Genomic DNA, 23627 nt, shown 5'->3' with positions numbered 1-23627 from the left:
GAGGAGCTAATGGAAAGCTCTGGAACACCACTGCTGACCCCACAGCCCAGAGGAAAGGTGTGAGAAGAGCAGTTGTTTTCACATCCTGGCCTCAGGTAAAAGGCTTTACGTTTATTTGGAAACCCAGACCCCTGAACAGAAAATAAACACCTTCCCATGTGTCTGTGATGCCCTGCTGGAACCCTCAGCTGTTTGAGGGCTGCAAGGGCACCAGCAGTGGTGCTGGTCAGGGATGTGCTGGAAGGAGGAAGGGTCTTAACACCCAGAGGCTTGAGACACGGCCCCTCCACCCACAATCTGGGCGCCACAGGCCAGAGAGCGACTCACAGACAGTGGGTTTCTGCATCTCTATTACTAAACCGTGTAGATGCGTCCACTCCTGAGCGACCAGCTTGTGGTCCGTGGACGGCGTCCAGGCTGCTCTGTACAAACCGTCCCAGGACTGGGAGTTACTTTGGCAGAGGGGACCTGGCTCCTGCCTGCTCAGTGGCCATGCGGGGCTGGGTCACGCGAGCCGCTCTCCGGACCCCCAGGCTGGTGCGTTCTGAGCCCGACCCTGACTCGCGTCCCCAGGTGTCCGCTGGCTCTGGTTGTATGCACGAGGTGCACAGACCGGCCGCTTGTTCCCAGGGATCTTGTAACTTGGGTGCCGTCTGCAGTCAAATGCAGGGACACACGGGGAGGGCTGGGACACAGCTCCGGTGCCGCAGGCCAGCGGGCTGCAGGGTGACGAAGGCGACAGAAACGCATCCTGGCAGATGCCTTGTGGATATCAGAGAGCCTTGCGGGTCCTGAATGTGTCTCGGGATTTGAAGCCAGGTTCCCAGGCTGGCCTGGCCTCATTAGGGCACCATGAGCCGTCCTCGGGAACTGGGGGGACTGGGCTCCCGTCAGGCCGAATCAGGGCCCCCAGGAGAGCAACTGACTGTGGGCTCATTGCTTTAGACAAAACGGGGCTTGGAGGCGGAACCAGGCCGCTGGGAAGGCTGGGCCACTTCCAGCGCACTGGCGAGCTGCTCCGCGAAGGCCCTGAGCTAGGACCGCGCTCCCGTCCCCGGTGGCAGCACCGTACGCGCAGGCCGGCTGCCACCGGGTGGGGCTGCCACCCCAGGAGGCCTTGTGTGTCGTGGGGGACAGAGGCCCACGCGTGGCTCCGCACTGCGTTCTGAGGGCTGTGCCTCGGGGAAACACAGGCTGAGGCCCTGGGGCCACGAAGCAGCTTCCCTTTGTATCCCCACCAGGCACCAGCTGGTCAGTTCTACAGAGCCGACCACAGAGCGGAAAGGGTTTATTCAGAGACCCCCTCGCACGCGTGCATCTTACAAGTGTGACCCGCCTCATGTTAACCTCCAGAATAATTCTGGCCGTCTTCCCACTCAGAGAGCCACGCCTGAAAATCAGCTTTTATACCATGATACGAACGCACAGGCCTCGGGCACTTCAGACCGGAAAGAAAACAGCACAAGTCACTTTTTAAAACAGGGAAAACACTGGGTAACTTTGCTAATTCTTTCAGCCTTTCTGCATTTATGGTAACGTGGGTTTTGCTCCTTTGGGGTTAAATGTGCAAACGTGTATTAACTTTCTAATTTTATGAAACGGGCTTTAGTTGGGGAGCTGAAACATCTAGAGTTACGAGCCCAAAGAGGTAATTGTTGGAGAAATGATTTAATACATCATAAATCCCTCTATTTCCATCCCTTCAAATGGGATACCAAAAGCGATTAAAGACTAAAAACATATCACAAGCAAATTCACATGATAACATTGCTGTAATCACTCTCTGCTGGATTAACCAGGGCCCAGGGGCCTCTGCGCCGAGACTGCAGTGGGCGCCCTCGCAGATGCCAAGGGAGAGGCCAGGCTGGCCGTGCCGGTCGGAGTGATGGTCGGTGCATTTCCCCCATCATTTCAGGAAAGCAGTATCTGTCCTTTATGAGGCAGAACCCCTTCTGTGAACGTTCCCAACCTGCGAGGAAATAAGACGGGCGTATCTGGCAAAGCTAGGGTCGGATTACTCCTAAGGGGAAGCAAGGCTCCCCAAGGAGTCTTCTGTGAAGAAGTGAAAAGGAAATCCCACCTTTGGGATGAAATCAACAAAATGAAACGGTGGAAGCCACGTACCTGGTACTTGCGGGCCTGGGTATGAACTCGCGTGGGCTGGGTGCCCTTTGCGTGGTCCATACCCCCGGTCCTTGGGGGCAGAGCCAGGTTTGGGTAGAGTTCTGCCCCCAGAGTCTGGGTGCCATTACTGGAAACCAGGGATGCTGCTTTAGGTGCGTGAATTTCCTACCGGGGAAAACAAAGATCTTTGGGCACCATCTGAACCGAAAGCGCTGGGGCCACGCCGGTCACGTGGGTTAGTGAATGAAGATGGGGTGCAGGACCCTGGCGGGGCAACTTGCCTCCTCTGACCCCGGCCAGGGACCCCTACGGAGCCACTGGGCTTGAGAAGGCTGCCCCAAGCCCCCAGGAGCCAGGCTTCACGGGCTCATAACCTGAGCGTGAAGGAGTCTTGGTCTGAGAGTCACTCAAGCAGCAGCCAGTGCGCCGACCCCTTCATTTGTGGGGTCAACAGAGGAAGAGGCTCTGTTGGCTCAAGGCAATCCCTTGGCCAGAGCAGGGAGGACCCCACAGTCACTCCACTGGCTCTCTAGGTGTGGGTGTGGCTGGCTCGTGCAAGGCTGACGCACTGGGACCAGCGACTAGTAGACACACGGCTTCCACTCTTGGTAGAGAAGTCACGGTGGTTCTTGCTGCCTGCCCCAGCCCCAGCGAGATCTGGTGACCCAGGACTGAGTGACTAGGACAAAGCCTTCCCTATGTGTCTTGCGCTACAATGTATTCCCCGACTTTGCGGAGGTTTCCTGCTCGTTATTCGAATGCACTTTGAATGGTTTGCGTTTTTACCGTCTAGAGCTGCTGTCTCCACTGGGGCGGCCACAAGCCACACGTGGCCGCTGAGCACTTGAAGTGGGCTGTTCTGAATCGAGACGGGTTCTGAGTGTGAGGCATCGGATTCTGAAGGCTCGGTCCAAAAAGAGAACGTGAAAGAGCTCCTAATAATTAAAAAATATTGATTGCATGTTGAAATGATAATAGTTGGCCTATGTTGGAACAAATAAAAGTCATTAAAACTAATTTCATCTGAGGTTACCCTGGTGGCGCAGTGGTTGGGAGTCCGCCTGCCGATGCAGGGGACACGGGTTCGTGCCCCGGTCCGGGAGGATCCCACATGCTGCAGAGCGGCTGGGCCCGTGAGCCATGGCTGCTGAGCCTGCGCGTCCGGAGCCTGTGCTCCGCAACGGGAGAGGCCACAGCAGTGAGAGGCCCGCGTACCGCAAAAAAAAAAAACAAAAAACTAATTTCATCTACTTCTCTTTCCTTTTCTTAACGTGGCCACCAGAAATTGTAAGATTCCACACGTGGCCGGCACTCTCCTTGTTGCGGCAACCCCGGTTTAAAGGGCTCTCGTTAATATCTTGTTCCTCTGAGAACAAGCTGTGTCAAATCCTAGCTACTAGCAAAGCTCTTTCGTGCTTAATTCCTCCCCCAGTGCTGGAGGGGGGCGAGCTCTGGGTTAGGTGTGGGGTGATGAATTTTTTCAAGTTCATTCACAGCAATTCGTGCCACCCCTGTAGGAGAGCAAGCTTTCAGGGAAAACACCAGAACCCCCATCAGAAGTTTCCAGAGAGTCTCTGGCAACAGAGACAGGCAGCGCCAATAGGCACCCCTGGTTGGTTATACTTGGGGCGGTGGGGAGGGGGCAGTCAAACCTTTCGTGCTGGGAATGTTCTTCCAATGTCTAGGTTGTCTTAGAATGAGGAGTTTGCTGTGCAAACTTGGGAGAGGCCGAACGCCATTTATTTTGATGCTCCAGGTGAGTTTGCCGTGCAGACTTGGGAGAGGCCGAACGCCATTTATTTTGATGCTCCAGGTGAGTTTGCCGTGCAGACTTGGGAGAGGCCGAACGCCATTTATTTTGATGCTCCAGGTGAGTTTGCCGTGCAGACTTGGGAGAGGCCGGACGCCATTTATTTTGATGCTCCAGGTGAGTTTGCCGTGCAGACTTGGGAGAGGCCGGACGCCATTTATTTTGATGCTCCAGGTGAGTTTGCTGTGCAGACTTGGGAGAGGCCGGACGCCATTTATTTTGAGGCTCCAGGTTGCTTGATTAGCAGCTGCTGTCAAGAAACCCAGCAAACTTCACTTTGAAAAACTCCGCACAACCCCAGGGAGCCGCACGCTGACATTTTTGGAGAACAGTTGAGAAACAGCTTTGCAAAGAAAAAAAAGAAAAGTTTAAATTTAATTTAACTTTTACTTAAACGAAGTTATTGGAAGGACTTCTGATTACTTAAATGGCTTTTTTAAAATTCTTATTTTTCACCTAGAGGAGGCAGAGAGATTTTTTTCCTTCACCGTTTTCTTCTTATTTCATACATTTGCCGAGCGGCTGCTTACAGATAAGCTGTCTGTGTCTTAGAGACTTTTTGGACTCTGTGATTTAGAAGCATGTGGCCCAAACTGACACAACTCCCTGAACACTGAAATTATGAGTTCAGTCACAAATGAACACGATTTAAATTGATATTAAAATTTAATATATTATTCAAAAAATTAGTTGAAATCAAATACTTTATTCTGAATATAAATGATGTACTTTAACCAGAATAAGCAACTCTGTTTCAGATTATAAGTAATTTATAAAGTTGATTTAGGGTCACTTTGAAATGACCCTAGAAGTTGGTGACTCTTGGGTATGCAGTTATCTAAAAGAAATTTGAAACAGTTTCCAACACTCAGCTTTTTGAATGTGCAAAACTGATAAACTAGTCCGTTATGGGAAAAAAAGACAATAAGAAATAAATACGGAAATTAGCAAAAACCAGTATTAAGCATATGTCTTTGTGAATAAGACTTAATCCCCCACTTCATTTTGCAAATACAAAAGGGTCTTTTGAAATGCATTAATTAAAGTTAACTGCTGTGACAGGCTGCTGTGCAGGGCCTTGGTCCTCTCGCCCTGTTAGCATGGCATTAGCGACAGCCGAAGAAATTGGGTTAATAAAGCCGGATATCGTCGCAGAGCCGCTCCGGCGCAAACTGGCGCGGACAGCTCGGTCCCCCAGGGCGGCCGCCGGCTGTGCTGGGGGGGGGGGGCGGGCCGGGGGGGCGAGGGGGACCCCGGCTGGTGGCAGAGTTCTGAGTTGAGCACCGACTTTAAAAAACACAGACCCCGTCCTCACACCGACTTTAAAAGAGACCCCATTGCGGTTCGCACCGGCCAGGGCGCGGCCCCCACCAGGGTACTCACCGTGGCCCTGTCTCCTCTCCCGGAAATGTGCGGGGTTGGTGGGCTGGGGGCTTGGCCGGTCGCCAGGGCTAGACCAGGCCCTTCCCTGACACCCCAGGACTCCTCCTCCATGCAGCCGCCTTTAAGCAGAGGGCGCGCCGAGGTCTCCATCCAGCTCCACCCGGGCCGCGCCAGGGTGTGGACGATCCGGCGGGGGCATTGGTGGCTGGGGAGCCCAGGGGCTGTTTAGGGAACGAATTCTGCAGCCGGCGTTAGCGTCCGCTCACCCCTAGGCAAGCAAGAAAACAAACACAACAGACTTGGGAGCCGCAAAGCTCCTGGCCAGGGTCTTCTTGCGGCTGCGGCCCGGCTTCTTTGAAAACGACAACTGCGGAGCCGGGGCCGGGGCGGGGCTCATCCGCAGCTCCGCTGCTTCGGCGCGGGGGTCCTGGAGCAGGCAGAGGGGGAAGGTGCCGGGCGCGGCGCGTCCTCGGGGACACGCCCACCCGGAGCGCGGCCCGGAGGTTTGGCGAGAGCGGCCGACGGGGGCCAAAGACGCGCTCCAAAGCGAGGGCCACGACCCGCCAAGGTGGGCTACGCTGTGTCCCGCGCTCCGCCAACCCCCGGGTGGCTCAGGGGAGGACCACCTGCCCGGGGGTCGCGACCATCCTGGTTTTCTTTTTGAGGCTGAGCGGCGGCGCCCGGAAAAGCACGTTTGGTCACCCCCGTCCCGTCCCCAGAGTCGAGGGCTGGGGCGTCGGGAGGGTGCCCGTTGGGCGCTGCGGGCTCCAGGGCATGGATTCCAGCGCCCCGCTGTCCGGTTCAATCCCGCGCCCGGATGGGCTTTGCGCTTCCCGCGGGCCCAAATGTTCAGCACGCAAGGGCTGGAAGCGAGGCCTGGCCGCCTTCTCCCCGTGGGCGGGGTCCGGTGGGGGCAGGGTGACACAGTCATGGGGTCAAGGTAAAATGAAGGACGCGTTCGGAAGGAAGGGGCGGCCCGGGGCCCTTACGGCTTCCCGTTACAGTGTTTGCAAAGCGCCGAGGGCGTCCCGGAGAAGGCGGCGCACTTGTCTGGGCAGGGCAGCGCGGCGCCGGCGGAGAAGGGGTACACGGCAGCCTGGCCAAAGGGCGTCAGGGGCGCGGCGGCCACCGGAGCGGCCAAGCCCTGGCCCTGGTTGAGGTAGGCCACGAGGCGCCGCATCTCATCCAGGGCCTGTGCCTGCATGAGGATGTAGTTCTTGGCGAGCAGCAGCGTGGCAATCTTGGAGAGCTTGCGCACCGACGGGCTGTGCGCGTAGGGGATGACGGCGCGCAGCCCGTCCAGCGCGTCGTTGAGGTCGTGCATGCGCCGCCGCTCCCGCGCATTGATGCTCAGCCGCAGCGAGCGCTGCTCCCGGGGCCGCCGCCGCCCGTCCGCCGCGCCCCCGGGCCCGCGCCGTCGCCGCCGCTGCTCGAAGGCGTCATCCTCGTCGCCGCTCTGCTCGCCGCTGCTCTCGGCCGCCGCGGCCGGAGCTCGGGGAGCGGACGCCACGGGGAGGTCGCCGCCCGGGCCCGGCGCGCCGTAGCCGCGGGCCGCCTCGGGCCCCCGGGCCGCCCCATAGGCGAGGCCCACAGCCGCCGCCGCGTAGCCGTGGCTCAGCGCCAGGTACGCGTCCCCCGACAGCGACTTGAGCTCGGCCATGGCCGCGCCTCCGGGGCCCGAGGGCTCGCCGGGCAGGCAGGCGCTCATGCGGCCCGGCCCGAGCCGCCCCGGGGTCCGCGCGCGCGTTGGCCGCTGCCGCAGCCTGGGTACCGCTCCCGGCTGGCGCTTCCGTCCGGCAGTCGGTCGGTCGGTCGGTCCCGGGGCCTCCCCGCGCCGGGGCCTCTGGGTCCCGCCCCAGCCCCGCCTCCTGGTCGCCTCCCCCTCTCTCGTCTCTGTCCTCTCCCCCCGACCCCCTCCTCCCCACCTCTCGCTGCCGCGCGCAGGGCTGGGCTGCGGAGGGCTCTACCTTCTCCTCTCCCGTTCCTGCTTTAAGGTGCGGAGGCGCCCTCTGGGACTTCGCGGCCGTCCAATCAGAGGGAACTTGGTGACCGCCTCTTCCCGGAGCCCAGCTCCACCGGCGGCGCAGACCGATGGTCAGGGGTGGGGCGCCGCCGGGATGGAAGGAGCTGGAGGTCTGGTTGGAGACGGCTGTGGAAGCCGCGGGACCCGGGAGAGCTGTTCCTGCTTCCCGGCGTCTCGAGCTTCTGCCTCCTGCCACCCCCGGGGGTTGCCGTCACTGTGCGCCCCCGTCGCTCGTGGGCACCCGCCTCAGGCCGCCTTGTCCTCGTCTTCGGTACCATTTGCAGGAGCCACCTCCGGCGCCGCGCAGGCAGGTATCGGAGCAGGGAGCGCGCAGCCCACCGCGGACGCCTGACCCGCCGAGGCCGGAGGAGGTGCGGAGCGCACGCCCGGGGCGCTCGGTGGGCGCCCTCCAGGAGCGGCCTCACAGCTGGGTAACCCGCGGGGAAAAGGGCGCGCTCCGAACGCCCCGAGGCCCGGCTGGGCTGGGCCTTCCCCACAGCTGGCCCTCTCGTGGGTGTCCAGTCCCCGCCGCGCCGTTTCCGGGGACAAGTGCGTCCTGGACGCTCCCTGAAGTCTTAGTGATTTGAGGCGGGGATCGGAGACTTAAGGACAAAAACCTCTTGTTTAGGCAAAACCTTGTTTCAATTCTCTGCTATTTCCAGTGAAAGGTTTTTTCCATGGTTTGCCCTACCATAGAGGAGGAATTTTCTCAGTTTTCTACTTGGGGGCGGGGGCGAGGGCTCCACCATGAAGTTGGGGAGCATGGCAGCTCTGCTGCAGAAAGCAGATGGGGGCTGCGCCGGCGAGAGGCTGGGGCGGGGGCGGGTCCTCTGTCCTGGCCTGAGTCTCATCCAAGAAACCCCTCCAGGGACGGCTGTGGTGCCCCCAGGGGGACGTCAGACCAGGGGTGTCGCCTGAGCACCTGCGGGGCCCCGGGATGCACGATGCCCGGTTCCGCAATTTCCCCGCCAGCCTGGGCCGGGGAGGGTGTGGGGGCTGGTCCTTGGGCGCAGCTCGCCTCAGGGTGACGCGCTGGCCGAGCTGGGGCTGCCAGCCAGGAGAGTCCCCGTGGCTGGGAGGTTGGGGGCAAGGATTCAGGCCAGACCTGTCGGAAGGTTTGGGAGGGGTGGGGTAATGATGGAGTTTCTAATACAGGTTGAAAAACCCCGGGAGGGTAGGAAGCTGAGAGCAGCCTGGTTCCTTTTTCAAACCTGGGTCCTGGTTTTGTGCACGGCCAGCGCAGCGCCACCTGACCTTTCTCCACATTCTAAGTGCAGGGAGCGCACACTGGCTGCAGGGCTTCGGCGGAGTTTCCAGAGGTGCCGCCTCCTCGCGGATTGAGCCCCATCTGGGGGAATCCTGCCAGCCGCGGGGCTCACCTTTTCAATCTTTCCAATGAGAGATGAAGGACCCCAGACTTTCTCCAGGTGAGAAGGTGCCTGGAGGTCTTCTGGAGTTGGCGGGTGGTGGTTGCTTCCCACTCAGTCAAGAGATGGTGTCCCCCTGGCCTCCAGCTCAGTACTGCCTGGGAACCACTCACCAGGCCCTGCTGTGTGACCTTGACAGAGTAGCTTAACCTCTCTGTTCTCCAGGTTTCCCAGGGAGAGGAGTAACAGAGATGATCTCGGTGTTGTCGAGTGCTCGGGGAACGTGAGCAGGTGCAGGTGCTCTTATGCAGCGAATGGCTGAGAGCTGTGTGCGCTCTGGAAGGTTCTGGAAATCCAGCAGTGATGGGGATCCTGGCTCTCAAGGGCTTCCATGCTGGGTGGGAGGAGACAGGCACAAACACGTGGGTCATCAGTCGCGGGAAACACCAGAGTCGCTGTGCTCTGGGCCCTGCGGATGGATGAGGGGAGGGGGGCCTGTCCCGTCTGGGGCTGAAGGTGGGCTCAGGGACAAGAAGGGTCTGGGGGGGCTCTCCAAGGAGCCCCTGCACTGCCTTCTGGGCTGAGGTCAGGCACGGGCAGGGCGGTGGGGACAGCTCAGCATGGACAGGCCGCCATGGTGTTTGGGCCATGGTCTGAAGGGTGAGTGGGTGTCAGGCCAAGCACCTGGGGTGGGGGAGCACCCTGGGGGGCAGGGGGCTTACAGGCTGTTGGAAGGGGCGTGGCACATTGGAGGGGGCAGCAGGGGGCCAGGGTGGGGCCCAGAGACCAAGGGGCGGCCAGTCTGGTGGGGAGTTCGGTCTTTGCTGGGAGGGCTGAGGCCGCCACCGTAGGAGCTCAAGGAAGCGTTTTCTGCAGATCACTGCTCCCGCTGTGGTCAGGGGGTATGGGGCACTTCCTCCTGGCTGTCCCTCCAGGCCTGGCAGAGCTGCCAGAGGTGACAGGGGACGTGGAGAGAGGTGGGCCAGCTCCACTGTTACCCCCGCGGCCGACACGAGCGGTGTGGCCTGATGGGGGCCAATGACCTCCTACCTCTGGGACTCAGGGCTGGAGGGCGGGAGGGTTGAGGGGGCGGGTGTGCTGTGGACAGATTGAGTGTGAGGGCGTTTGAACCACCCAAGGGGTGTCTGGCAGGCCCTCACGGGGACATGGAAACGTCGTCAGAGCATTCAGTAATTGAAGCCACAGGCACCCAGGATATTGGCTTTCAGAAGAGGGGCTGGAGTAGAGCCCCTGCTGTGGCTGCAGGTCAGCATCGCTGGGAGATTAAATTAAATCCGACGTTGGGCCCGGGCCAGAGGGGTCTGACAGTGTCAGTCTGGGGTCCAGCCTGGCCTTTGGGATGTCTACACTCCAGTCCAGGAAGCGAGGGCTCTGGGCCAGTTTCTGAACTTCAGCAGCTCAGAGAAGGGCTGGAGGCGGGGTGGGGGGCGCGGGCCTTCCTCTGGGGTCCCAGACCCTCAAGCAGCCTCCCCGGAGGGCCCAATCCGGGCGATGCTCGGCCGCAAATCTTGAAAGCGCCGGGAGAGGCATGGTTTTTGGTCAGACGCTGCCACCTGCTGGCCACCTGGGAGATTGCGCTCCACCCGCTGGCCCTGCTGGTTAATACTCGTTCTCAGGCCCTCCCGGACCCTGTCCACACAAGCCTCACCTCCTGTCCACAACGGGGAGAGCGGGGCACAGCGAGAAGCCCCCCTCCCTGAATTCGGAGGCGGGGGCTCCAGAGGCCAGCGCTTCACCAGAATCAGGTAAAAGACAAGGCACCCAAGCATGGCTGCTGGACGCAGACCCACTGGCCTCTTTGGGGGCCACGCCAGCCTTGGGGTGGAAGATGCCGCTTTCCACACCTGGGCATGAGAACCCCGCTCAACTTCCCGCCACCTGTTCAGAGGGTATTCCTCATTCCTTGTATAATTTCTGATGTTTCAACAGTTTCATTGCAGTCGTCACTGACAAGCAGCTTGCTTTAACGTTAAGAAGCCCCATGGCCGTTCCTGGGCTGGAAGACACCCCAGGAATATTGATTTCAAACCTCTTCGTGTTTTTATTGGTTTTGTTTTGCAGCCCCACACTTGCTTTTGGGTTGTGATTTTTTTTCTGCGCTATTTCCTAAGCGCAGAAGGCTAAACGCGGTCACGGCTCTTTGCCGTTTGGTGTGGACGTTCCTCCGGGGGGAGGTCTCCGGGGGGAGGTCTCCGGGGGGAGGCCGAGGGCAGCAGGTTGGGGCAGCCAAGACAGCCTCGGGCCTCGCCAGGCAGGGAAGAGGCTCAACGGAGGCTCCTTTGGGGCAGCCTTGGTCCTGCGTCTCAGCTGAGACTCCGCCCCTGCCCCCATTGCTTCCATGGGTCTCTGGTGATGGAGCGCCAGTCCCGAGGCTCATTTTAGGGGCTTGTGTCTCCGTGTACCTCTCACCAAGTGCCTCTGGGTAGCACTTGGTAATTGTCCTTTAAGTCCCCCGAGCTGCGCCTCAGAACCTCTGGTTGGCAGCTCTGGCCTCTGACCGTCTGCAGTCTCCATGTCCCCCTGGGGGGAAGGTAAAGATGGCCCCCAATCCACTTACAAGAACCTGTTTTTGTTCAAGTTGTTTTTAGAAACCCCACAAAACCACCACCTCCTGCATTTTGACAGGACTTGACAGTTTACAAAGCCCTCCCTCCCCCCTCCCTTATTCCCCCCACCCCACTAGCGGACACCGTGCCAGGTTAGTCCAGGGTGATGAAAAGAAATTTTTAAAAAAAACCCAGCTTTACTGAGATATAATTTGCGTACTATACACTTCCCCCCACTTCAAGTTTAAGATTCAAGGTTTTTAGTTTATTCACAGTGTCATTCACAGTGTCCATCATGACAGTCTATTCCAGGGCACGTTCGTCATCCCCAAAAGACTCGTATCCATTACCTATCACTCCCGTTCCTCCCTTTGCAGATGAAGCCCATGGCAACCAGCAACGTGCTTTCTGTCTCTATGGATTTGCCTGCTCTGGACGTTTCGTGTAAATGGACTCATACGCTCTGTGGCCTTTTGTGACTGGCTTCTCTCACTGAGCGTGTTTCCCAGGTCCATCCACATCGCAGGAGAGGAGGTTTTAACGCCCTATGAGCTGCGGGCTTGTGGCCTCTGCGTGGGGTATAGAGGAGACAGTCCCCTGGTACTGACCGTCTCCCGGGAGTTGCTCAAGACTCAGATCACGTCCCACCAACTGGACCTTCAGATCGCCTCAGAGGTGGCCCTGCCGGGCGTGCAGGGGGGATGCCCAGAACGCGTCAGCCTGAATTTACCTCCCCAAACACGCCTTGGTTAGTGGCACAGCGTTGACCTGGAGTAATAAAAAGAGAGCTGCTGAGTCCGCGCGAAAACTCGGGGAGGAAGCAGGGGGCCCCCGGGGTTCTGACGCAGGTGGCTTCAGCTCTGCCCTTCCTTGCGTGTTCTCTGCCCCCTTTTCTCCATCAGTACATAGATTCCCGGCTGACCTGATCTCCTTCCACTTAAGATGCCTGGGAGCTCCCAGTCACCGGCAGGATAGAGCCCTGCTCCTTGGGGCATTCTAGGTCCTGCCCATCCCCACGCGTGAGCCACGTCCCGTGTTGCCCCCGGCACCAGCCAGGTGGGCTACGCTGGCGCCAGTGATGTGGGATGTTTCTGGTTTCTGTACTTTGACTTTGGCCATCTGCGCACCTGGAACACCCCTGCCCATTCCCCAGGGCTGAACGCACCTCTCTTCCCGGAAGCCCTCCTGACGCCCTCCCCCAGCTGGACAAGATACGCCTCCACCATGGTTTATTAGGAGCGACAAGCTTGGCCAAAAGCCTCGTGACATTCAGTCCAGGTTCATGAACACTGCCTGCTTCTCCAGGTTCAGACCCGGAGCCTTTGAATTCCTCTGAAGCAGCGTCTGTTAGAAGATTTTCTCACAGGAAAGCTAGTCTACATTTTGTAAGTAAATCTCGGGTGAGATATCCAGATGTAGAAATACTTTTTGATTTCGCTTTCTTGTTGATTTCTAATCTTATCTCATCGTGGTCAGTGAACATGGCTCATATATAATAGGGGATGGGAATTTTATTGGGCATAGTTGAAATTTTATATATATATATTCAATCAAGCATACTGTGTTGTTCAAATTCTTTGTGTGTGTGTGTGTATTTGTCTGATAGATGCTGAAAGAGCCGTGATAAAGTCTTTTACTGTGCTATTGAATATATCAGACAAAAATTGACAGATGGCGAGGAAAAACTGACACCACCCATAAAGCCCTTCTACTGGGCACGTTAAGATTCATCTGAAAAATTTGTTCCCCAAAGACATTAATACGGTTACTTATTTTCTTTGTTCAAACTTGGTTTAGACTCAGCGTATGGTCAATCAAAGATTTTTATACACTTTTTTTAAAAGAGTAGATTTATTTATTTATTTAGGCTGCGCCGGGTCTTAGTTGTGGCATGTGGACTCTTAGTTGCGGCATGCATGTGGGATCTAGTTCCCCGACCAGGGATCGAACCCGGGCCCCCTGCATTGGGAGCTCAGAGTCTTACCCACTGGACCCCCAGGGAAGTCCCTAAAGAGTAGTTTTAAAGTTTACAGAAGAATGGATGGGAAAGTACACAGTTCCCACACACCCCTTCCCCCACCCCACCCTCAGTGTCCCTTATTATTAACATCTTGCACTGGTTGCTACGTTTGTTACAACTGATGAACCAACAGATACATCATTATTACCTAAAATCCATAGTCTACGTTATGGTTCACCCTTTGTGTTGTACTCTACAGGTTTTTACAAAGGTATAATGACATGCGTCCACCATACAGAATAGTTTCATGGCCCCAAAAATCTCCTGTTCCCCACCTGTTTCTCCCTCACCCCAAGCCTCTGTGACTTATCTGCTCAATTTTTGTGAACTTTTTTGGGGAGTGTGGTGTTCTTTATAAATTAATTTGCTTGGGGTTTCCCTGGTGGCACAGTGGTTAAGACTCCGCGCTCCCAACGCAGGGGGCCTGGGTTCGGTCCCTGGTTGGGGAACTAGATCCCATATGTCGCAACTAAAAAATCCTGCGTGCCACAATGAAGATCCCGCGTGCCTCAACTAAGACCCGGCACGGCCAAAATAAATAAATATTAAACAAATTAATGTGATCAAATGTATTGAGTGCATTGTTAACCATGTCCACACACTTACAAATATCGTCTGTTTCTTCTGTTAGCGGTTGGCACTTGTGAGTGAAGTTGCTATAAACATCTGCGTGCTTTCTAGCTGGTGCCACAGGAGCACGGAGGACCGGGAGGGGCTGCTGTGGACAAGACACCGTGCGTTGCACAAATCTGAAGAAATCGGTAAGTTCCAAGAGACACGCAACCTGCCGGCACTGAATTATGAACAAACAGAAACTCTGAGCAAACCAGTCACCAGTAAGGAGATTGAATCAGTAATTAAAACCCTCCCAACACGGAAGAGCCCAGGCCCATGGTTTCTCTGGTGAATTTTACCAAACATTTAAAGAGGAATTAACACGACTTCTCAAAATCTTACAAAAACTTGAAGAGGAAGGAACACTTCCAAACTCACTTTACGAGGCCAGCATTGCTCTGGTACCAAAGCCAGACAAGGACAGGAGAGAAGAAAGTCACAGGCCAGGACCCCTGATGGGAAATAAACGAAATGCAGAGGCCTCCCGCAGGCCCGTGTCCCTCCCCGCCCCCTGTCCGCCAGCTTAGCTGTGCTGAGCCTCGCCCACCCGCCCGGGCCTCCCTGAGGTCCCCCGAGGGGCCCTGAGCCCCTGCTGAGCACTTAATAGGTGTGGGTGTGAGTGGCGGGCTCTGCGTGGGCAGGGGGGCTGCCCAGGGGAGGTCTCGTGGTGCCGGCTAGGGGACAGCTTGGGTGCCCAGGGCAAGACCCCTGCCCCCACCCAGCTCCTCTGACTTGGGGAAGGCGGAGGAGGGCCGCCCCTTAGGGGCCATCTGCCTCCTGGCCTCCAGGGGGCAGCAAGGCCCGGGGTTTGCGTGGCCGAGTCCGGGGGAGGCTTGGGGGCAGCAGGATGCTGGTGTCCGAGTGTGGCCTTGGGTGCCCTTGGGCCAGACCTCAGGCCCTGGACCCTCTGGAGTAATGGGGGTGTAGCCAGGAGGGCGGCCAGTGCTGGGCTCTGCACAGTGGCTCAGAAGGGGGGGACGGGTGCCTGCTGTCCCCACCTCTGACCCCCAGCCCCACCGTCCTGCTCTGGAGGCAGCAGCCTCGGGTCAGGGTGAGCTCTGGAGGGGGTGCTGCGGACACCAGCAGCAGGTCTGGGCACCACTGAGCTGGGAGGGCAGTGGAGCGGGCTGGGGGCGGGTGTTTGTGTAATGCTTGCCTGGTGCCGGAAGGGAGGTGGGTCCAGCCCCAGGGAGGGTCTGGAGTCAGCGTCAGGCACAGATGGACGGTGCTCAGGGCCCAGGTCCCGGAGCCAGGCTGCTGGCAGCCCACCCTGGACCCCCAACTCTGTCCTCACCTGTAAAATGGGTAAACCGAGGCCCAGCTGTGGCACCTGCTTCTCGGGCGCTGTGGGCTTAGGCGAGTCTGGGGAGGGTCCCATGTGCGCCACCCGCCCCGCGCACTCCGGCAGGTCAGCCCCGCTGGGATGACCGCCGTGTGGAGCTGGCCGTCCAGCAGGCCCTGCTCTTCCACGGGCCTCCTGAGTGGGAGGCCAGCCATTTCCCCTTCCGCAAAGTGGGGTAGTGAGGCCGAGAGGTCGCCTGGAGAGACTGTGGAGGTCGGTCTCCCACCCTGGGGGTCCCCCTCTCCTTGCCCCTCAGCCTGGACGCACCACTTCTGAGCCCTGACGCGTGGTGCGTGTCCAGGTGCAGGGACCCGACACTGGGCTAGTGGTCATGACGTCCTGGGGCGTGTGTGCCCTGGGCGCTGTCCTGGCATCGGACGCCCCCCCCCCAGACACGCAGTCCTGCGTCTCCGTCGGTCTGAGCTCCCTGCCCACAGCTGCGTGGGTGACTCGTGGCCGCGGGCTGTGTCCTGGCTGCCATATTCGCATTAGACCCCGTGTGGATGCCTGGACGTGGGCCGTTGCCAGTCGGCGGTGCTGAGGAAAGTCTGTCTGTCCGTGTGTCCATCCAGCTCTGGCCCGTGAGCCCCATCATCTGTGGAGTTTGGCGGGTGTCCCCCGGGGTCCTCTGCGGGCAGGGCTTCACCTGATGAAGCCCAGCGCAGTTTGTCTCGATGGTGTTGAATGGCCTGTTTTCCATGTACTGAGGCGCTTTCGGGGTCTCTGTGTTTATTTACGTCTTTTTCTCTTCAATGCTTTTCGCTTTTGAAAATCCGCCTCTCCTACAAGTTTTGCTGGCTGTCTGTCCCGTCTCTTCTTGTTTCTTCTTCCCCTCTTTTCCTGCGTCACTTTGGATTGAGTTCTCAGGTGATTCCCTTTCTACCTTTACTGTTGGCTTCTGAGATTCTCCTCCGCGTTTCACATCCTCAGGGGTTGATCCTTCACACCCGGCAGGTGTAGGACGCAAGTCTCCAAACGGCCCCGCGGTCTTTGACCAGCCGTGTGCCCGTCATGTATGCACGACTGTACACACTTACCACCCTCAGCCTTTGTGCTACGCCTGTCGTGCATTTTACCCATCTACAGAGGTTATAATCCCCACAGCGCGTGATTAATATTTTTGCCTTCAACCGTCCATTACCTTTGAAAAATCAAAAATGATTGTAACAGTTTTTCTATTGATCCACGTCTTTCCCACATCTGGCCCACTCTCTTTTGTGTAGACCCATCCGACGTCACCCTCCTTCTGCCTGAAGAACTCTCCTGTGTCCTGTGCGTGCCCTGGGGCTGACTTTTCGTGCGTCGGTTTAGAGGAGCTTCGTCGCGAGGATGTTTTCACTGGACGGAGCGGTTAGCTGGATCCATTTCCTCCTTCTGTCAGCACTTGCAGTACGTCACCTCCGAGTCTTCTAACCTGTGTGGTTCCCCGGGAATCCTGCTCTAACTCAGACGCCTGTCCGTCTCTATGTCATTTGTCTGTTTTCTTTGATGGCTTAAGAGTTTCCTTCCTCACTGGTGTTTGACGGTTTTGTTAGGCTTGTGGTGGTTTCTTACGTTTATTCGGCTTGGGGTTCGGCAAGCTTCTTCAATCTCTGGATTTCCAACAGATTTGGAAAATTGACCATCACACTTTAGGGTCCACTTTTCTGTCCCTCCACCACCCACCCTAATATTGCCCCCATGCCGCTGACATTCTGCTCTTTTTTTTTTTGATATTTTTTTCTTCTGCGGGCTTCCTTTTGGGTATTAATATTGCTGTCTTCAAATTGACTTGTTTTCTTGCAAAGTCTCATCTGTTACTTCTGTCCATCCTGTCTCTTTGCCTCAGTTGTATTTTTCATCTCTGGATTGACTTTGGGTTTTCAGAGGTCTTCTTCTCCCCGTGTCCATTCCGTCTCTGCGCGTCGGCTGTATTTCTCATCTCTGGATTGACCTTGGGTTCTCGGGGGTCTTCTTCTCCCCGTGTCCATTCCGTCTCTTTGCGTCGGCTGTATTTCTCATCTCTGGATTGACCTTGGGTTCTCGGGGTCTTCTTCTCCCCGTGTCCATTCTGTTTCTGTGCGTCGGCTGTATTTCTCATCTCTGGATTGACCTTGGGTTCTCGGGGTCTTCTTCTCCCCGTGTCCATTCCGTCTCTGTGCGTCGGCTGTATTTCTCGTCTCTGGATTGACCTTGGGTTCTCGGGGTCTTCTTCTCCCCGTGTCCATTCTGTCTCTTTGCGTCGGCTGTATTTCTCATCTCTGGATTGACCTTGGGTTCTCGGGGTCTTCTTCTCCCCGTGTCCATTCCGTCTCTGTGCGTCGGCTGTATTTCTCGTCTCTGGATTGACCTTGGGTTCTCGGGGTCTTCTTCTCCCCGTCACCTGGAACCCAGGGCTTCTGAGGCTTTGATGTTTATTGAACAGCGGAGGGGCAGGTTCTGCCGACACTGTGCTCCTTGCCAGGCGCCAGCGCCCTCTTTCCTCCTGCTCTACAGCAGGGTCGGCGTGGCCCGGGTCACACGGCCCTCAGGGGCAGAGCCCGAGCTTGTACTGGCCTCTCTCTGGCTACAGAGCGGGATCAGGGGCGCCCTGGGCTTGAAACCCCGGCTGGGAGGGTGCAGGGTCCTGGGCGGGGGTGCTGCACTCTCACCTGGGGGACTTGAGGCCCACCTGGCTCTGCCCCCTCCCCCCATCTCCATGTCCTGTGTCTCACGTGGGCGAGTGCTGGATGGACGTGGCCGCAGCTGTCTGCGTCAGGGCCTCCAGCAGGTGTGAGGGCAGCCTGGATGGACGAGGGGTCTGCGAGGATGTGGAGACCTGCATGCCTGGACCCTCTGAAGGCAGGAGGAGAGGAGCCGGTCTCCCCCAAATGTCCCCTTCCACACATCACACATGGCCCAGGACCCTGGCCTGGGCCCTGGCCTGAACCCGGAGCTGCCCTGGCTGCATTGCTCCCCGGCAGCCCTTCTGGCCGCAGCACCCAGGGGCCTGCAGTGCGTGTGGAGGCGTGACGCCTGCAGCAGCCCGGGGACCCTGGTGACGTGTCAGTGGCTGATTCCTCCTTCCATGGCTCCCACGTTATTGCACAAACGATTCTGTACTTCGTTAAGATTAAATATTAATACATAGAAAATTTAAAAAGGAGATCTTCAGCCCCCTAAACAATTACTTATGGCACAATTAAAAGCAAATGGGGCTTCCCTGGTGGCGCAGTGGTTGGGAGTCTGCCTGCCAATGCAGGGGACACGGGTTTGTGCCCCGGTCCGGGAGGATCCCACATGCCACGGAGCGGCTGGACCCTTGAGCCATGGCTGCTGAGCCTGCGCGTCCGGAGCAGGTGCTCCACAACGGGAGAGGCCACGACAGTGAGAGGCCCGCGTACCGCAAAAAAAAAAAAAGCAAATGAATGGTGTTTGTTGGAGCAAGCTTGTTGGCTGGAGTCTTGGGGTCAGGAGGGGGATCGCCCGTGACAGGGGGCAGGGAGCCCGTACGGCCTGGCCCCCTGCTTCCTTAAGTGGGTGTTTGCCATTTATCATGGCGAGGCAGGTGGGAGTGGGGCCTTCTCCTCCTTCCAGACCCACAGACACGAGGCACAGCCTCTGACATGACCCACCGCCCCTCCACCGTTTCCGTGGGGGGTGGGAAGGGGGCGTCCAAGCAACAGAGTGTGAGCAGCACGGGGCGCTGGGGTCCAGAGATCTGTGCGTAGGGCACTGACTCAGCCGACACCTTAGCTTCCTGGTACTGACTCTGTGACCGTCTGGCTTCTCTTTAAGTCACCACCTGCTGGAATCCAGTCACTTTTGATGGAAGGAATCCTGACTAATTCCAAGTGGTTTAAGAAGACAGGGGCCTCTGGAGTTTTCAGCTCTGTGAACCGAGGATGGCTTCAGGCACAGCTGGGTCTAGGTGCCCTGATGACGGCACGAGGACTCGTCCCCGTCTCTCAGCTCGGCTTGTTCTGTGCTGACTTTGCTCTCGGGCAGGTGGGCCCCCCAGAGTGTCAGGAGCTGCAGGCTAGCGTCCTACCAGCTCAGCAGCCCCAGGGGAAGCAGGCGCTTCGTTTCCCTTCTAGCAGCTGCTCGCTCAGCCTGAACATTCTATCCAGAGTCTCATTCCCTACTCTTGGTCCTTGCGGTTTGGGTGGCTGACCCTCCCCATCTCCAGGGATGGGCACCCAGCCATCAGAACCCGCCCCTCCACCTCCCACATGAGACCAAGCTCCGTCTAGTCCAGCGAGTGCCAGCACCTGGCCTCTGCCCAGGCAGCCCAGTCCCTAGAGCCACCCCCAACCTAGACTGATCGTCTCCTGTGGGTTCCCCCTCTCCCTCCGTCATACCCTGCAGACCCCCCAAGCCAGTCTGGAAAGCGGCAGGACCCAGGCCCAGGGGAGGGGAGTGGGAAGATGGGGAGTCACGTAGCTGGGCTGGTTCCAGGAAGGCTTCCTGGAGGAGGTTGCGTTGGGTGGTGTCCTGTTTGAGCAGAGGGCTGCTGTCCTGCTGGGAACTGGCCCACGCTGGTGCTGTGAGCTGCCAGCCCTCTCCCCCATCACTCTCCCTGGGGGCCAGAGCTGGGCAGACCCAGCCCCTTGGTCTTACCCCTCGGCTTGCACAGGGCCCTGCCCGCCCGTCACTTCTGGTTCCCAGAGAGGCACAGTCTCCCCAGCCTCCTGCCTTCGTCAGGAGGGCTTGGACTTGGGTCTGCTCAGCATCGGACTCAGCGCCATCCCTTTTGCCCCAGCCCAGCTGGCACTTGGGACTTTTCCGTTGTGCCTGCGCCTTCCCGGGTGCACCCTAGTGAAAGGGACAGTGTCGCCCCACGTTCTGCTTAATTAAGGGGAATGGGCGGCAGGGAGGGAACGAGGGCTGTGTGCCCCGGAGGCGACCGGAACCTTCCAACGCGTGTCAACAGCAGAGTGCCCGCAGCCGTGGGTGCCGACCCGAAGGAGATGTGGCCAGATGCCCCCTGGCCCGGCTGGGACCAGCCCCGCTACCGGCATCCACGTTTGTGGCCCGAGTAAGCAGCTCATCATGGTGGCGCCACCTGGTGGGGACGGGCGACAGTTGCAGCTGACCTGGCCCCAGGTTTTGAAATTAGTCAAATGTGAGCGACTTTTAAAAACAGGGTGGGAGCTCAGAATTATTTCACATTTTCCACACAAAGTAGACTCTAGAACAATGTGAAAATTAGAGATTTCAGCATAAAAATGTTAATTAGCAAGAAATGCCGCCACCCGACATACACGTGCGCACGCACGCGCACACGCACACAGCATCTCCCGACGAGATAGAAATGGCTTTGGGTCCATCGCTGTGGGGTCGCTGGTCCCTGGGAATGCACCCTGGGACCCGGGCTGTTGGAGCGCCAGCGGCGGTGTGGGGTCGGTGTCACTGGAGCCAGGCCCTGCCGTGAGCAGAGGTCGTGCTGACGCGTCAGCGACTCTGTCCACTTTCTCTCGGGGCCCCTTCATTTCCAGCAGTTTCTCTGAAGCCAGAGGAGCCCCTGGAGGGGGTCCTGCTGTGATTTCTCCAGTCGGATTGCTGATGGGAGGGGGTGATGGGGTGGAGGGTGGCATTGAGCCCATCATATTTCACGTACTCCAAAGTTTTCTTTCCCGTCGAGGGCTGAGCGCAGCACAGAGCGAGGAGGAAAGTGGAGGAAGAAAGGACCCGAGTAAACAACTGAACTATTTTGATGATGAAAACGGTCAACATTGGGGAAAACACGGAATTCCTGAGAGCCCCAGGCTCTCATGTCTGAGAAACCAGATTCCTCCCAGTGCCGAGACGCTCCCCAGGCTGGTCAGAGGCTGGGGGCCTGGGGGCGGCCCTGCCGTGTCCACACGCGAGGCGGGCGCGATCTCACATCCACCGCCACGACCAGGACTCCGTGAGGATGAAAGCTCGGAACAGCGGGCGCTTAGCTGACCGAGGTGCCGAGCTCGCTCCTCTGAGCCGATAGATGCTTGTGGCTGGGATTCAGGCCTCTTCGGAAGCTGCCGTTTCTGTGTCCATCCCTGCTGTTCTCTGCCGTGTGCACACACGCTCACCGTGGGGCTCCATGGCTCGGGAAGCGACATACTGGCCCCGTGGGCCTCGAGAGGGTGGGGCCGGCCGGGGGTCCCGGGGAGCTGGAGGAACTGGGTGGGCGGCCCGGCCGCCGCCATCCCAGCAGCTTCTGAGTGACACCAGGAGGGAGACCCAGGGAGCCACGAAGGCCTGGTCTGCTGGGCACTGGACCCTCGGGAGCCGCGAGAAGAGGCCCTCCATCCGCACGGGGGTGGGCTGCACACGGCGAGGCGGTGACCATCAGCGCAGGGAGTCCCGGCCTCTTCGGGCGCGTCCGCCTCCCCCAGGACCAGCCGGGGCCGCTGTCAGAGCGCACACGCTGTGGCGGGGCTCACACGGCAGAAATCCATTCTCTCCTGGTTCTGGAGGCCAACATCGGAGGTCAAGGTGTGGCAAAGCTGGTCCTTCTGGGTCTGAGGGTCTGGGGGACCGTCTGTCCCGGCTCTCCCAGCCTCTGGTGGTGCCGGCCTTCCTCGGTGCCCTGGGCTTGTGGACACCTCACCCCATCCCTGCGTCTGTCCCCCCATGATCGTGGCTGTGTCCCAATGTCCCCTTCTTCTAAGGACACCAGCCAGGTCGGATCAGGGCCACCCTAAGGACCTCCCCTGAACTATTTGCATCTGCAGTGGCCTCTGGGTTATTTCCAAATAAGGTCCTATTCCGAGGTCCTGGTGGTTGGGGCTTCAGCAGACGAATCTGGGGGGACACGATTCAGCTCGTAACAGGGAGGCCAGAACCACGTGGGGCACGGACAGTTTACCCTCCTGCCGTCTCACTCCCTGGCTGTCTCTGTGGTTTCTTTCTTTTTTTATTTTTTTAAAATATTTATTTATTTATTTATTTTGGCTGTGCCGAGTCTTAGTTGCAGCACGCAGGATCCTTAGCTGTGGCACGCGGACTTCTTAGTTGAAGCATGTGGGATCTAGTTCCCTGACCAGGGATCAAACCCGGGTCCCCGGAATTGGGAGTGCGGAGTCTTAGCCCCTGGACCTCCAGGGAAGCCCCTGTCCCTGTGGTTTCTTTTCTCGAATTCACCCGAGCCCCCGCCTCGTTCACTCACTCCACATGTGCCAGCCCCCTCCGTCCCGCCTTCCACGTGCGCTGGCCCCTTGCTGGTCATTGGGGCTCAGATGCTGAGAGCAGTGGATGGCAGAGCCCGGGACCCCTGGGGTCCTACCCCCGGGGATTAGCCGGCCTTGACCTGCCCCATCCCCAGAGCTGTCCCTCCTGGCGGCTGTGGCTTTCTGGGGGCTGGCAGGGCGAGGATCCACTGGCCTTCACTCCAGACACACCAGGAAGCCGGGAATGTGGTCAGCCTTTATCTCCCCCAACGGGGGATGCAGGACCAGCCCAGAATGTATGTGCTCCAGCACAAATGACAACGCAGGGCCCTTGTTCAAAAGTTGAGTCCCAGGTGGCAGCTACAGAGCCTTAATCATTAATATGTCTGAGCTCGGGACTTGGAGTGACTGCCCGGGTCCCTTGCCCCTGAGGCCGGGTTGGGGGTTCTGGTTAAGCGGACTTAGCAGGGGTCTCGCCAGAACTGGACTCTATGAGGGGGACCCAGAAGCCAGGGTGGAGGCTCATCCGAAAGGGAGCTCAGGAGGCCTGGTTAGAATTTGTCCAGGAGTTTCCGCCTGCAGCTGCCTCCCGAGCGGTGATGTCAGTGGAATCTATTTAATGCACAGCAGGAAAGAGTCAGCCCCCCACAGAGCCTGTGTCCCCAGAGTGTCCCCCCAAGTGGAGCACAGCCGACCTCACGACCCTGGTGGGACGGTGCCTGCTGGGAGCCGGGGATGCTGCCCCCTTGCCTCGGTCCTGCCTGCACCACGTGGCTGGGGTTTCCTTTTCGGGAGCAGCTGTATTGGAATATGACGCACACTCTGTACATTTCATCCTTTAGAGTGTGCAATTCATCGGCATTTAGCACATGCACAACACTGCAATCATCGCCACCCTCTAACTCCAGAACACCCTCGTCACCCAGAAGGAAGCCCCTCCCCGCCCCCGGCCACCACTGACAACTTGTGCCTGGTTTGGACATTTCATGGAGGTGGAATCACACAACATGTGGGTTCTTGTGTCTGGACAACTTACCTTGTGGGCAGCCTCAACATTTTCACCTAAAAGTAAACTGAAATTGTTGCTGCGTCCAAGGTCCTACTTCTGGCCGCACGACAGGCCGATAAATCGAGAGGCTAGTTGTTGGGACCAGGAATAGTGACTTGATTCGAAGCCAGCAGACGGAGAAGAGGGTGGACTCATGTCCCAAAGAACCCTTTCGCCTGAGTTAGGATTCAGGCTCCCTCTACACTAAAAGGGGAGGGA

General features: G+C 58.2%; 1 protein-coding gene and 1 long non-coding RNA gene across 2 annotated transcripts; one reads left to right on the top strand and one right to left on the bottom strand.

Moving 5' to 3' along the window:
* Positions 1-6302: 6302 nt before the first annotated feature.
* BHLHE23 (basic helix-loop-helix family member e23) lies at positions 6303-7276 on the bottom strand (the record flags this gene model as incomplete). Its single annotated transcript, XM_079945784.1, has 1 exon — positions 6303-7276. Exon 1 carries the CDS (start codon positions 7023-7025, stop codon positions 6303-6305), a length of 723 nt encoding a protein of 240 aa, XP_079801910.1. The 5' UTR covers positions 7026-7276.
* A 4420-nt stretch (positions 7277-11696) lies between these two features.
* On the top strand, positions 11697-17415 carry LOC307198352. The gene is made up of 4 exons (XR_013831616.1): positions 11697-12022; positions 12580-12659; positions 13926-14055; positions 16475-17415. It is a non-coding gene; the product is annotated as an uncharacterized lncRNA (long non-coding RNA).
* Positions 17416-23627: the final 6212 nt, after the last annotated feature.

Source organism: Stenella coeruleoalba, assembly GCF_951394435.1.
Source record: "Stenella coeruleoalba genome assembly, chromosome: 15".
NCBI lineage: Eukaryota > Metazoa > Chordata > Mammalia > Artiodactyla > Delphinidae > Stenella > Stenella coeruleoalba.
This window is presented reverse-complemented; position numbering and strand designations above follow the sequence as displayed.